The 16,839-nt window shown below is 33.9% G+C and overlaps 1 protein-coding gene across 1 annotated transcript in view; it reads right to left on the bottom strand.

Moving 5' to 3' along the window:
* Positions 1 to 4,674: 4,674 nt before the first annotated feature.
* The window catches only part of ZC2HC1A (zinc finger C2HC-type containing 1A), a 65,610-nt gene continuing 53,445 nt past the window's right edge, over positions 4,675 to 16,839 (bottom strand). Inside the window, exons 8-9 of the mRNA XM_061171736.1 lie at positions 13,712 to 13,819; positions 4,675 to 6,154 (exon numbers count right to left, since the gene is read on the bottom strand). Coding sequence (XP_061027719.1) covers positions 5,989 to 6,154; positions 13,712 to 13,819 — 274 coding nt within the window. The 3' untranslated portion in view covers positions 4,675 to 5,988. The remainder of the gene's footprint in view (positions 6,155 to 13,711; positions 13,820 to 16,839) is intronic.

Genomic DNA, 16,839 nt, shown 5'->3' with positions numbered 1-16,839 from the left:
ACACAAATACACGCACATACACACAGACACGCACATACACATACACACGCACACACACATACACACATATACACACACGTACACACATACATACACATATACACACACGTACACACACGCGCACATACACACGCACATACGCGCACACACATAAATATACACACACATACACATACGCACATACAGACACGCACATACACATACACACGCACATACACACGCACAAATACACACATACAGACACGCACATATACACACGCGCACACACACACATACACACACATACACACGCACACATACACAAGCATACACACACGCACATACACACATATGCACACACGTACACACATACACATATACACATACATATACACACACATACGCACATACGAACATACACACACATACACACATATGCACATACACACACATACATACACACATACACAGATATACAGATATACACACACACATACACATACGCACATACACATATACACAGATACACATACACACACACACACACACACACACACATACACACACACGTATTTTTTGCTCCCACAGCTCAACAACACAATGGCAAAAAACAAAAAAAAGGAATAAACCTCTAAAATATTTAGACCAGGTTTCATTTTTACTTTATGCTCTATAAATTAAAAATTCACTTGTACTCCTTGGACTCTTCAAATCACAGGTGATAAACAGTTAAGGGAGGGAGGGCTATACAAGAATATAATACGACTAAAATTCAAGAAAAATTATCTTATTAAAATTATACATAGAGTTGACACAAACCACTTTCAGCAACAGAGGTATCAGAAACAAACTAGCTTAACTATATTACAAGGGCTATCATCTACATTTGTGAATGTCGGAAAACAAATGAAGATGAGGTAGTGATTTTAAATAAACGATTATCACATACAAGTGATTCTGAAAAACATAACCCTCTTCATTTTTTAAAGATTAAGAAAGTATTACATATTCATTTAAAAATTGACAATACAAAAAATATAAAGAATATGTAACATCACAAATACTTAGTAGAAACAAGGAAATTATGATGAGGAATATATTTCAAGCCTTTTTATTTGTGCAATCTTTTATATAGCTGGAATCATATTTTACATACATTCCTTATTTTAGGCTAGCTATTTGTCTTAGTAATAAAACATAACCTCATCAAGCCATTAAAAATTATTTGAAAGTGCTTTAACTTACTAAATTAATTTTTATCGCTACAAATAGTAGTACTATTAAATGTATTCTGCATAAATATTTTTCTTCAGATTACTCCTTCAAGAAGAAATACATCTTAGAAATAAAATTACTGGGTTATGAGGCATGTGTATTTTAAAGGCTTTTAAAGTAAATTTAGTCAACTTCTTCAAAAAGTATCAATTTATATCTCCGCCATCAGTAGATAAGGACATTTATCTTAATGCCCCAGACGGTTTTCAGTTTTATTATAATTTAAGATCGCTGATTTGATGAGTGAAAATCAGCATTTCATTGTCAAGCATAATCTACTCACCACTACTGGCAGCCTCCTATCCCCGGCCTCATTGTTGCAGATTCAAAATAGGCACAGAAACGGAGCAAAGAGAGGAAAAAAAAAAAAAAGGACAGTGAAAGTGAAAGTGAAGAGTTATGTGAGATAAGATTGAACAGCTGGAATTGTCAGTAACTTTTACTCAACACTGATTTTCCTCAGTCCTCAGGACAGTCCACGTGGTTCACATTTTACAGCTCTGACAAACCCCACCACACACATATCCTTCTCCACTGCCACTTGCCTTTTCCCCACTAAAAGGTGGTGCAGCTCTCACTTATATTCTACCAAGTTTTCTCCTAAGCATTGGGACAAGGAAGGGAAAAAAAAGAAAATAGGAAATGGTCAACTGTATGACTTGTGATAAGAAGCTTCAACATTTAATAAAGCATTTTGTTGGTACTTTTACAAGGAAAAGTTCCATTAAGATGAGTCCTTTCACAACATTGTAAATCAACTATACTTCAATTTTTAAAAATCCTTCTTTTTGTCCTAAGTTGTAATTGTCTGTTCATATAACAGCTTTTCCAAATAAATTATCAACTTCAGGACAGGGACTAAATCACATTTTACTTATATCTCTTGATTCTTAGCATTTCATAGATTTAAGAACATGTAAAGCATTTTTTTAACCGTTTGGAAAGTTTTAGCTTTGTGCATCTTACATTAGTTGGCCTAACCACTTACTTAGCTCCTATCTAAATCGATGTCACTTGCGTATGTTAGATATAATGCTAAGGCTAGCTGACTGAAGGAAAAAAAAATCCCCATCTTAAAGGAGATTGTAACTGTTATACAATTAAGATGAAATGTTAAAGTAATAGTACAAGAATTATTTGGTAATGTGCATAAGTAATATGTTTGAGATGCATAATTTTGCTAACAAAATTATGTGAGGTGTTAATATGAAATATTTCTATCAAAAACTGCCAGGCTGGTGCCCAAAATGAGCTACACTAGGTTTCCTAAAAACAAACAAACAAACAAAAAGCATATGGGATATTAAAATCACGACAAAATAAACAGCAAAAAACTACATCTTATAAATCTCTGTAATTTCACATTATCAAAAAAAAATCATACTTATTGCTGAGAGGCCTTCAAGTAGTAACTGGAGGCTGGCAATATAAGTTATCCAAAAGCACCCTCTAGTGGCAAAAAAGCAATTCACATATAAAAGCAAAATTGTATAGAAATAATGAATTATCATGACAATAATATTTATCTAAAAATTTTCTAAATGAAAATAAAAACGAGTGTGGCTACCATAAACTTTGTTTCAATGATTCTCCACTGCTCTACGCAATAACATAGTCAGCTGGAAAAATCAACCTATCATAGTACTAAAAATACACTTACCATTAAAAACATGAAAATATACTTAGCATATAAAAATACATATATCTGCAATGCTAATAAAGACATAAGAGTTCTGCTGACTTTCTGTAGCTATGTGCCTATTCTATTATTTTTTCATTCCCTGAGCTTCTACTCATGGTAGAAAGTGTCCACCTCTAGCCTAAGGAAAATTGAGTGCAAATTAAACATGTCTAATCTGATCATATTTTCACTAGAGACAGCTCCTGTTTAAAATTTTAAATATGATGATCTAAATCATTAAGTATTCATCACAAATAGTTTCTGCCATTGAACTGTATATTACCTAATTAGAAATATCCATAATGTTTCCTATCAACCTTGATTTCCCTAATGTTTTCAACTGCTGAATTTTATTGGCTATGAAGAGAATGTTTCTATGCCTTAAAAATCTTGTGAAGAAACATATTTATAATGCTTTGAAGTTATAAAACACTACAATTCAATAAAATGGTAATAATTCCTTTAAAAGCTGACAGCACAAAAAAACTGCCAATGAAAACTCTTTTCTCATTAAAAAGTCTATATTCTGACTTCAAACATTTTCTTTATATTTCAGTACATTCCTATCTTTCTACCTGTTTCTGGATAAAAGACAAGACATCAGTGAAAACCAACTGGCATTTTTTTGCTTCATGTCTTTATTGAATAGGTTCAAAAATGAAGACATTATTTGTAATTAAAAAACAGTGAACAAGAGACAACAGCAGCCATAATAATCTTACTTTTCCAAGCTAATAACTTTCAGAATATTACATAAGCAATTTTTACATTTTTAATTTATGCTTACAATCATCTTTTTATCCTACCACAATGGAAAATACTTGTGAAAATAAATAAAAATAAAATAAATGATGCATAGATCAAGGAAAATTTCTTAAACACTGAACTATTGCACAACAAATCAACGTGAGAATAATATATGCAAGTAATATAAAAATGCATTTAAATACATTGCATCATGTTTCATTTCATAAATATATTTCACCTACTTACTGTTTATAATAATCTCTGGGTTCTGGAATTAGATGATTTCTTACCAACCCATTTCCATGTAGTACATTATAACATTTACTTGCCACAGTAAAATTCAGTGAGAAACAAACATGTGCCACTTTAAGCTCATTCACCTATCCCTTCCTTGGGCAGACAAAAAATGTGATGTTTAAAAATATATTTGAAAGAAGATAGTGCTCAATTCTAGATCAAGACCAGAGTTTGAAGTTCTTCTTCATATGATTTATAATAATTAGAAGAACAAACTATTGAAATGGAATCCTAATATGTACATTATTCTCCTAAATTTATTACAGCTTATTCTAGTTGATGGAATAAGCTGTAATAAATTTTTTTGACTTTTGACCCTTCCTTTTGACAAATATGATTGAATAAAGGCAACCAGAAAAAAAATTAATAGAAAGGAAAGAAACTATAAGGTAAATAATTCCCATTACTATTAAGTTATCCCCTGCCCAAATGAAAAAAAAAAAACCCCAAAACAAAAAAACTAATGAATAAAATTATAAAGTATATGTATAAATAAATTTCAGAGAAAGTTACAAGCCACAAGTTTCTATACTGATCCTTACAATTGAACAGAATCATAAATAAGAAGTTAGAAATTGCCTATAAAAGATCTGCTTGTACCTTTATAATAAGATCAAGGCTCTGTTAGGTTTGATTCGACAGAAACTACTACTGAATTACTGAATATGGCTGCACAAGCAATCAAAGATGTCTACTACTAAATACTATGTTACACTGAAAGTGACAATGATTAAAAGCGGTATTTTAGTCAAAGTTAAAGAGGAAGTATAATTACATTTTTGTGAATGTTTAATTACATAATAAATCAGCTATCCATTAAAGCAATGCATTTTCAGTGGCTTTTTATTGTGATGTGAATGGTGATTCAGTGCTAAACACTAGAAAGGAAATATGAGTAGGAAAAATTAGATGTTCTCTTAACCTACCCATAACTACATATAACTACACTTCAAGTGACTAAAATTCAAATCCGTTTAAACCTGCATGCCCTGCACTAATGATTAATTATTGAAGTTACTGTCTATTAGGTGAGATGGTTTGTTTTAAAATCCATTAATATGATTTCTTCTAAATCAAGTACATAGATATAAATGCAAGATTTTGCAAGGAATTTTTTGCATCTTCTATTAAATAATTAATATGCAAACTTTGCAAAAATGAAGTAGCAAATTAAAACTACTGTTCAGACATGTTCATGGAAAAGAAAGGAAAAAAGTGAAATTTGAAGACAATTAGCAGTAGCAAGAATATATGTTCAACTAATACACACTAAGTTAAAAAATCATTCAGCTATAACTAGAATAAGATACATCTGTATTTTCAGCCTTGTGTCTCTGAAAACAAAAATTGCATAATTACATTTTAAAGAATTGAGTAAAGATCTCTAAATTATATAATCAATAATACACCGAGTAAAGGGCAACAGAGACCATAGGGGTTTTTTCCCCTCTCTTTTTAAAAAATATTCATAAAATTAATTATTAAAGAGCTCTACAGGAAAATGACCTCACCTAACTAACTGTAACTAAAAATATTCTCTTCAGTTCCAAAATTCCAAGCATCCCATCCTAAATGATACTATCTGAAAATAGGCACCAATAATAAAAATGTTTATTCTGATTTTTTGCTCAAAGTAATGATCATCCTAAAGCTTAAAGGGCTAAGCACTAGTGTTTGAGAGTTTGTGAAGGTATGCTTAATGTGCTTTAACAACAACAGAAAAGTAATACCTAAGTTAATGATTCCACTTGAAATTATTTTCTGACTGATAAGTGAATATCTCCTTGTATGGCACAGTTTAGGTTGTCAGGTATTTATTATATACAGTATATGTACACACACATATATACACACACACATTACACAGCCAAAGGACTATGCTCCAAAAACTGTTGAAAAAAGTATTATGAATGATTTTAGCACAAAATCACTAGAGGAAGTGCTCTAGATGTCCAAGCAGCAACAGTCATAAAATTCTGGACTTAGCTCTTTTTCTTTTTGGATTCTGTTCACAGAACCATTCTTCGAACGCCACATTCACAGCAGAACTTTGCCCATTCTACAGGGTATTTAGTCCCACACTCATGGCAGAATTTTGGTAAGTGTACCACTGAATTTCCTTCAATGCCTTTAATGTTTCCGCCATTAAGTGAAGAGACATAGTCTCCATCTGGCCTGGAGAGGTACAGAAAGAAAGTAGAAACACAAAGTTCATGTCAGTAGTTTTCAATCTGTAAGCTCTGGGAAACAGAACATAATATTAAGTGTAACTAAAAGCTTGCTTAATCTCATTGTTAATATTCTTCTAGTTCATATTAAACAAAATCCATGGGGTCTTTTTCTAACCACTACATCATGATCCATTGTTCTGTCTGTCTACCCTTGAGTCAGTATCACACTAATTACTATAGCTTCATAAATCATTCATGCATTATTCTTTAACTTGTCCTGGCTAATGTTAGGCTTTTGTTCTTTCATATGAAAAGAACTTGTCAGGATTCATAAACTTTGTTTGAAAATTGCACAGAATTTATACACTGATTTAGGAGAGAAGAGATAGCTTTATAATATTGAATTTTCTAGTTTATAAAGAAGGTATATTTCTACTTAGGTTTTAACATCGTTGAAGTTTTGTAATTTTCTCCATCAAAATTAAACTTCTTGCTTGGTTTTTAAATTGATTCCTAAATACCTTGAGTGTGTGTGTGTGTGTGTGTATTTATAAAGACTGCATTTTCTGTTTGTTGCTGATAAACAGACTGCAATAACTTTCAATATAATGATAACAAAACCAGCAAATTTATAAAAGACTTCATTATTATTTATTCATTGTCTTTTTTTTGGTATTCTATATATAATCATAATATATATGTAAATATAACAGTTTTGTGTCCTTATTTCCATGTCTTGTAATTTTAATTTTTTTTTACTACACTAGCTAGATTAAAATAGAAATTATAGCCGACATTCTTGTGTTATTTCTGCTTTTATAGAAAATGCTTCTTACATGCCACCACTAAATATGAAGAGTGATGTAGGGTTCTAGTAAATCTAGCGTTCTTGTCAATTTAATGACATTCCCTTCTATTCCCAATTTTCTAAGAGCTTTTTTTAAAAAAATCAAAAATAGGTGGTAAATTATATATTATTATTTGACGAATATTTTTTAATCCTTTCATCTGTTGATGTGAAAAATTATATTAATAGACTTTCTAATGTTAAATCAATCATTTTCTGTGATGAATCTACAGTGTCATGAATTTCACATCTGTGGCTTGGGTTTGATAAATTTCTTGGAGATTTTTATATGTATTTTCAAGTTTATAAGTAAGCCTGATCATAATTTTGCATTCTCTCATTAGTCTGGATATCAAGGTTTCACTAACCTTTGAAAAGGAGTTGAAGAATGTTGTTTTTCACCTCACTCCCCTGGAAAAATTTGGTAGAACTTACTATATAAAACTATCATGAGCCCATTTTGTATATGTGTGTGTGTGTGTGTGTGTGTATACCGTATGTGTGTGTACGTGCACTCATGTAGTGAGGAAGCAAGCATAGTTTAATTACTGATCCAATTTCTTTAATGATTATAGTTTCTAGTTCATTTGAAATCAGTTTTCAAAAGTTATATTTTTCTAGGAAATTGTGCATTTTATCTGTTTCAAGTTACTGGCAAAAAGTTGTTCTTATAATTTTAAATCTCTGCTGCATCTGTGGTTGCATTCCTCTTTTCATTCTGCATATTATTTGTACCGTCTCTCCTTTTTTGTTGATCCATCTTGAGAAGTTTGATTTATCATTTTAAATCAACCAACTTTCTCGTTTTGTGGGTCTTCATCATGTATTATTCATTCACTTATTCATTTAAAAATATTTACTGGGAGCCTAGTTTATGTAAAGTACTCCTCTTGATCCTAGAGTTAAGAGCAGTAACAACACAGATAAAAATCCCTGTGCCTCAGCAAAGGAAACCATAAACAAGACCAAAAGACAACCCTCAGAATGGGAGAAAATATTTGCAAATGAAGCAACTGACAAAGGATTAATCTCCAAGATTTACAAGCAGCTCATGCAGCTCAATAACAAAAAAACGAACAACCCAATCCAAAAATGGGCAGAAGACCTAAATAGACATTTCTCCAAAGAAGATATACAGATTGCCAACAGACACATGAAAGAATGCTCAACATCATTAATCATTAGAGAAGTGCAAATCAAAACTACAATGAGGTATCATCTCACACCGGTCAGATTGGCCATCATCAAAAAATCCAGAAACAATAAATGCTGGAGAGGGTGTGGAGAAAAGGGAACACTCTTGCACTGTTGGTGGGAATGTAAATTGATACAGCCACTATGGAGAACAGTATGGAGGTTCCTTAAAAAACTACAAATAGAACTACCATACGACCCAGCAATCCCACTACTGGGCATATACCCTGAGAAAACCATAATTCAAAAAGAGTCATGTACCAAAATGTTCATTGCAGCTCTATTTACAATAGCCAGGACCTGGAAGCAACCTAAGTGTCCATCGGATGAATGGATAAAGAAGATGTGGCACATATATACAATGGAATACTACTCAGCCATAAAAAGAAATGAAATGGAGGTATTTGTAATGAGGTGGATGAAGTTAGAGTCTGTCATACAGAGTGAAGTAAGTCAGAAAGAGAAAAACAAATACAGTATGCTAACACATATATATGGAATCTAAGGGAAAAAAAAAAAAAAAAAGGCCATGAAGAACCTAGTGGCAAGACGGGAATAAAGACACAGACCTACTAGAGAATGGACTTGAGGATATGGGGAGGGGGAAGGGTGAGATGTGACAGGGTGAGAGAGTGTCATGGACATATATACACTACCAGATGTACAATAGATAGGTAGTGGGAAGCAGCCGCATAGCACAGGGAGATCAGCTCAGTGCTTTGTGACCACCTAGAGGGGTGGAATGGGGAGGATGGGAGGGAGGGAGATGCAAGAGGGAAGAGATATGGGAACATATGTATATGTATAACTGATTCACTTTGTTATAAAGCAGAAACTAACACACCATTGTAAAGCAATTATACTTCAATAAAGATGTTTTTAAAAAAAAAAAAAAATCCCTGTGCCTGGGGAGCTTAGTTTTATGGAGAAGACAAGAAACAACATAAATAACATATATAGCATGTCAGCTAGAAAGCAATAAAGCAAAGAGGACATGGTACAGGGTGGCAGAGATTGGTCAGAGCCATTAGGATTACAGTAGAGGGGATGAAGAATGAAAGAGTTTGGAGCATGTTGTGACAACAAAGTAAATTAGAACAAAGGGCCTGACAAAATTCAACCTGATGACAGCAGGTTGATGAGAATTTGAATTAATTAAAGGTGAAGTACCACACAGAATCCTGAAGCTCCCTCTCTACCTCCTGCCAGCAAAGATACAGAAGCCAAGATTCGGATCTACTGGTCTAATCAGGATCTCTAGCAGTTGCTGAGCACCATCTGGGAGGAAGCTCCTATTTGACCACCAGTTTTTTTCCTTAATGCTCTCCATTATAATCTTTTTATTTCATTAATTTCTGTTTTATCTTTATTATTTCATGTACTCACTATTAGTTTAGATTTACTTAATTACTGATTTCTTCACCAGTCTGCTTTGCAAAATTCCTCCTCTTCTGGACACTTTACTCTTTCCCAAGGTACTGGCTTTGAATGTTCTTTTAGTCACGGTCTATAGCTGGTAAATTTTCTCAATATTTTTTTGTCTGAAAATAGCTTTATTTCATTTTCATTCTTGGACTGACAGTATAGCTCAGTGGTTCACAAAGTGATGTCCTTAATCTGGCAGCATCAGCATCACGTGAGAATTTACTATAAATGCAAACCTGTGCCCCACTCCAGACCCACTGAATCTGAAATCCTCAGGTGGGGACAACGAGCTGTGTTGAAATTCGTGCTCCAGGGGATTCTGATGCACATTAAAGCTCGAGAACCACTGGTTCAGCTGGTGAACAATCAAAGGTCCACAGTTATTTTCCCTCAGCACCCTGAATGTGTCCATCGATTCCACTGTCTTTTGGCTCCAAGTGTTGCAAGTGAGCTCTGTACTAGCTGGGTGATCCTCACGTTGTCTAAGTAACGTCTTTTCTCTGTGGCTGCTTTTAAGACCTTCTCATGGTCTGTCTTCCCAAGTTTCATTACAATGCATCTACATGTTGTTTTCATTTTATTTGTCCTGCTTGGGATTGTTGTTCTTTGATTATGAAAACTCATGTTTTTCATTAATCCTGGATTATTTTCAGGTATAAATTATTCAAATGTTGCCTCTCACTCACTCTAGTTTCTTCTTTTGACCTCTGACTCAACAAATCTTAGACCTTATTTTACCACCTATGATTTTTAATCTCTCTCACGCCTTCCTTCTCTCTTAGGACTACACTCTAGATAATGTCTTTGAATCTTTCCTCTAGTTCACTCCTCTCTTCTTCAGCTGAGTCTAATCTACAATTTAAACACCATCTTTTGAGGGTTTTTTTCCCTTATATTGAGTTGTTTGGTTCTTTTGTAAAGATGCTCTAATCTTTTTTTGATAGTATATTATCACTGTCAATGACTTCAATTCCCTGTCTTATTTCCTTATATACTTCAAACTGACTTATAAGTCATAATTATGATGATTTCAGTATCATAAGTCATGGGCACATGTGTTCGTTTTTTTGCTCTCATTCATGACTGATTCCTTGTTTCCTTGTACAGCTCGAAATTTCCATGTGTGTTCTGTAATTCAGAATTGCAAGCTCATGTTTGTTTACCTGTGAGAATCAGGAGGCCTGGGTTAACAGCATTTCACACCAGAGATGATTCTTTTTGCTTTTGCTTTTACAAGCTCCGAGGAAGCTCTTAAACCAAGAGTATCGAAGTTATTTTTTTCAGTTAAGAATTTCTTAGAATATGCAGATGTTGTGCTTTCAAACCTTAAACTCATGGGAAGGTGCGCCTATAGTTATGAATTATCGGTGGTAATTCTCACATCCCTCTGAGCCATGGCTGAGAGAGACAAGTTTCCTTGGAGTCTCTTATTCCTGGGTGGTAAAAAAATTTTTTTTTCCTAGTCCATCCTTTCACTGAGAGATAACCCTTTGAATACTGTGAGAGAAGGGTTAACACACTCTTTCTCCTTTTCTGTGGACATATTTGACCTTGGGATAACTTCCTAGCTCTGTTTAATGAAAACCCAACATAGGTGAAATGCCAGCTGTGTTTCTAGGCAACGGTGCTTATAAGCAGTCCACTGAAACTGGATATCTCCCTCAGGATAACCTGGAAGCTATGCCTATGAAACTGTTATATGAGATACTGGTTCCCTTTGGGGACAAAGGATTTCTCATTAAACTGTCCCTACACCCACCTATGAGAACTTATTCTCTCACACCTAAGCTGTCAGCTAGACAGCCAAGGAAGACGAGCTCCAGGACCGCTGCAAGGGCTCCCATGAAAGAGAAACACCTGACACTGCCCCGTTATTATCCTATATTTCTGTAAACAATTCCAGTGACAAATGTAATATACTGTCATATAAGTATCTCTGGCTGAGTCTAAGAAGACTCCTTACTGAACCTTTCAGGAGTCTTGGCTTAGAGCAAGAGGCATGGCAGGAAGGGTAAGGAAAAGTTGTTTTTAACACTCCATTTTGTACAAGTCCAAGAAGTCAACTCCTCTCTCCCACAATGACCTTAAAACCCAAGTCTCTACATAGTGAAGATCACTGAAAACCTCAAATGTAGCTGCAGTGTCACAGTTAATTTATAATTTGACCTCTAGCTTCCTTTATATTTTTGTTCTGTAGAAGTTTCCCTTACTTTTCTGAGAGCTAAGCTATACATTCAGAAAGATATTTTTTCTTTTTTATCCAGCATTTCTAGGTGTTTTGGGTGGGAGGGGTTGTCCTGGAAATGTAGTCTATCACATGCCAGAAAAGTAAATCTCTGAGAATTCTCTATCTGTTATGGTTATAATTATTTCTGTCTGGGACGGGGGTAGAGTATAAGTCAAGTGAGTAAGGCTCAGGCCTTCCTATCACATATAAAGCTTTAAAAAGTAAAAAAAAAAGAATAAGCCAAACATTTTTTAATGTGATTTTTGCTCCTGCCTGTTGACAGTTCTTTTGTCCACCTCTTTGGAAAGATAAAATGATCCTTTTATTCAAGCATATGTATTTATTAAGCTTTCCATTTTATAAGAACGTTAATCTTATACTCAGCATTGATTCAAAACACATGGTTCCACACATATACAACAACATAGTACAACCACACTCCAGGACTCTAAGAAACATAAGTTCACTTCTTTGATATTTAACATGTATTAAAACCTCAGGTGAGACAAACAATATTTATTAAAGAATCTAGCTGAAAAGACAGCAATTCATCAATTCCTCTACGGTCCTCATCTTATGCACAGGCATCACTCTTAGAACTTTCCAAATGGCAGATGCCCAGATCCCACTCTCCAAATTAAAGAAATCAAAATCTCAGGGAGGGACCCTGATGTGTTCATTTTCAGAAAGCTCCACAGATGCTTCTTTTTAATGGGCAACCAGGATGGAGAGCTAGCATCTTAGATACTTGAAAATCTATCCCCCGATTAAATCTGAATAATGACTATGTACATGTTACATACTTACAACAAAAACAGACAATATATACAGTTACACATAACACACCCACATCACAACTGGTTTTGGTGAATCACAGGATGTCATGTTACAGGCCTGCATTGAGGGCATCTTAAAAAAAACACCCTATGAAATCCACTGCCATATTTAGTATGGATTCAGTAGGGATGTTAATTAAGAAGTTAACAATTAAGTTATCCAGTGTCTCCTTATGAGAAATCAAAGGAGAACTTCTGAGGCCTCAGAACTAGTTGTACTTTCACAGAGAAAGTGATTTATTTTTCTGTTTTAGACATCATGAATCATGTAACTACTCCTATCCGCTCCTGTACTTTGGCTCCTAAAACAAAGTTCAAACTCCACGTTGTGGCCCAGGGCTAGTCCATCTACAGGGTCTCATGACACACATTTTGTGGACTAACCCCATTCCTTTTTCCACTGTATCTTTTAATTCTCGTCTTTCCTTTTCCTATTCTTCCTTCATTTAAAACAAAATGCTGTATCTCACTATACATCATGGCCTTCTGTACCTTTCCTTAAAACTTTCTGGAATAAATTGGGATACATATAAAAAATAAATATTTATAACTGAAATGATTTCATTATATGCTTAAAAACAGAATGAATGTCGGAGCTGTACAAATACTGTGACAGATTAGAAAGGGAAGTACATAGATAATCACAATCTCAGCAGGGGAATTTAAATGTATTAAAATGCTGCTGAAAATTATAATAGCAGTGGTGTAAAGGGTCTATTATTCAATTTCTAGAGGTAAAAATAAGCATGTTGCAGTTAAAATTAAGACATAAAAAAACAAATGCATCCAGTGTAACTGAACAAACATCCTTGAGTATTTACCATAAAAATTATAACTATAAGGTATAAGAAAACATTATTTATGCCCAAACTATTTCTTTAGTGTATAACATAAAAGCCAAATTAAATCATATAGCAAAGGAAAAATTAGATTTTCTATAAATAGTCTGATAGAAATTTTTGTATATGGTCCTTGGAAAACAGCATATACTCATTTCTATTTTAGTTACTAGACTATCAGAGCTAAACATACCTGGCCACGTAGCTCTCAGTATATGTTTTTCTTCTGCTTGCGAGCATACTTGAGGCAGGATTCCTAGCCAAACTAGGTGGTGTGGAATTTCGAGGTTTGATGTTAGCTCTAGAAGAGAGAAAGAGATGGCATAATGAAAAACCTACTGAATAGTAAGCATTTCTTTCTCGAATTGCTTATTTACATGATTAGAAAAATAATTAGGTACACATATACAATGGAATATTACTCAGCCATAAAAAGGAATGAAATTGGGTCATTTGTAGGATGTGGATGGACCTAGAGTCTGTCATACAGAGTGAAGTAAGCCAGAAAGAGAAAACAAATACCATACATTAACGCATATATGTGGAATCCAGAAAAATGGTACAGATGAACTTATATGTAGGGCAGGAATGCAGACGTAGAGAATGGACATGTGGACACGGGGGCAGGGGAGGGTGGGACGAATTGGGAGATTAGGTTTGACATAAATATACTACTATGTGTAAAATAGATAGCTAGTGGGAACCTGCTGTATAGCACAGGGAGTTCAGCTCGGTGCTCTGTGATGACCTAGATGGGGGTGTTGGAGGGGGTGGTAGGAGGGAGGTCCAAGAGGGAGGGGATATAGGTATACATATAGCTGATTCACTTCATTGTACAGCAGAAACTAACATAACATTGTAAAGCAATTATACTCCGATAAAAAATAATAATAATTAGAAGCTGTAGAGAGGTAAATTCAAAAGATTAAAATCCAAATGATTATTTCAAACCTGAAATCATTAATACTAAGGATAAACCAAAGCATTCTGCATTTACTAACATTATCTTGATGGTACATAAAATCATTTGACATACGTATATATTCTTTAGATGAAATTTATAAGTTAATCATTCTAAAAGGTTTCAAATTTTTTAAAGTTGAAATCTATAATTCCCTCAAAATAGAGATGTGTTTCGTTAAGTGCCTATGAATAACTGTTAAATAATAATGTTAAAAGCGTATGAGATGTGGTTAAAAAAATCAGCTAACCATTTTAAAAGGATAATATTCTATTTACAAAAGTCTGCTGTTGGAAAGAGCAACTAAAATAAGTGGGTTAATATAAAGATTTTATTTCACCAACTATACAGCCTGGGCTACCTGTTACCAGTAAAGAAGAAGTTGTGGTTGGATCATAGCTGAATTCCCTTTCTGAAACTTTCAGAATCAAAGAAAGCTTGTAAACTATATGAGGTAATAATGGTAAAAGTATAGGCTTTGGAATTCAGATGAATCTGGATTCAAATTCTTACAGAAAGTTAGATATATAAATTGTAATTTTTATAAACATTTAGCATAGTTGATGGTGATGATGGTAATACTACTATTACTACTATGGCTACTGCTACTACAAATTAACATTTATATAACAGTGCTTACTACGTTTGGTATAGCTACATTTCTAATTGCCTTCATATAAAACTTATTTAATCTTCATAATAATCCTATGAAGTAGGAAGGATTAATAATTCCATCTTACAAAGGAGGCAACTGAGGCAAAGAGTAATATACCCAAGGTGACATACACAGTCAGTATGTTGCAGAACCAGGGGTAAGATGTTCAATAAAGTGTTAGTTCCCTCCCACTCTTTAGAAATTTAGTCAAATCTTTTCATTTCAGAGATAAGCAATGTTGTGTTATATGATCAAGTAGGATACTTTAAAAAATGCCTTTATATTGGAAGTTCTCAAACTGGCTGAAATGCTTCCTTTTCTACTTATACAGCAAAGTTGGAGAGAGTCTCACAAAATTTTAAAGGGCTATCTCCAAAATACATGCAGGAAATAACAACATCTACTATTTTTCAAATGCCCATTACATGCCAAATATGATACCAGGTACTATACATACTTTGCTTCTTTAATCTTCACAAAAATCTCAGAAGATATTATTCCCATTTTAAAGTTGAAGAAACTCATATTCAGAGAGATTAAGTAAAGTGCAAAGCTATTACATGGCCAGAGTGTTTGAACTTGAATTTAGGTGGCTCTTATTACAAATCTTATATTCAATATGCAAGTCCATCCATGAGGTGTATTCTACTCTACTTTTATACAGCCCCTCTAGGGATGTTGTAGGACTATCACATGCCTTTTTAGGAACTCAATCTCTGAAAATTCATTGCCAAAGGATGGCAATTCCTCCAAGTAATAAGAGTTATAAGAGAATCAGGAAGGACACATTTCTTTTTTGGGGGGCTCTAGAATAAAGTCTTGTTAGAAATCCTATCACCTTCATATAATATGTACATGAGATATATAGATAATGCAAACAAACCCATGCATATACACACACAACTTCATTATCAATAATTATTCAAATAATTAGAAAATTTAAAAAATTAGAGAAAAATATAAGGTTATCAATTACAGCTGCCATTATTCAATGCCAATTGTGTACTTTTAGTAACATCTATAAAGTAGAATCAGAATGTTGAGAACCATTCTTTTTTTTTTTTTTTTTTTTTTGAGAACCATTCTTAAGAGACTGGAGAACTAGAACCATTTTGAGCAGTACTTAAAACATGTTACCCCCGTCTCACATGGTCAACACATTTTTCTTCCTGGCTAGAGTCTGAAAAGTGCTACCCATATTATGTATCTATAGTCTGCCTGCTGTAGTTCAAGCAATAATAAAGAAGGTTTAATTTTGGAACTGCACTTAATCTACCTCACTGCTAATCACTGTTTCTTTGAGATCTGCTTCAGAGGGTACAGAGAGCTGGAGTACAAAGAAAAAGGCTCAGGGCACAAATCCTTCCTTCTAGGATTTATCACTAACTACTTAAACATAACACATGACGGCTGCTAATGTATCAAAGACTTTTCCCATCTTTGTTTTATTGTATATCTAGGTAAACTTATTATAATCTAGTGTTAAGAGAATGTTGTAGCGGGCCTTGGTTTAAAATTCAACTAAGTAAACTCTATTTAACAACATATTTTTCAATGTTAATAAGTAGTTTAACTTATGAGACCTTAAGTTCATCATTTTAAGATGAGAGGGCTAGACTTGGTTTGGGGGCCCAAACTAGTAAACCTTGAAGGCCTGGGCGGGAGAGCTCCAAGACTGCCGCTGCCACCCTTGCCTCACTCCTCA

Source organism: Eubalaena glacialis, chromosome 17, assembly GCF_028564815.1.
Source record: "Eubalaena glacialis isolate mEubGla1 chromosome 17, mEubGla1.1.hap2.+ XY, whole genome shotgun sequence".
In the NCBI taxonomy this organism is placed as follows: Eukaryota; Metazoa; Chordata; class Mammalia; order Artiodactyla; family Balaenidae; genus Eubalaena; species Eubalaena glacialis.
The sequence above is the reverse complement of the archived record's forward strand: the minus strand, read 5'-3'. Positions and strand labels throughout refer to the sequence as shown.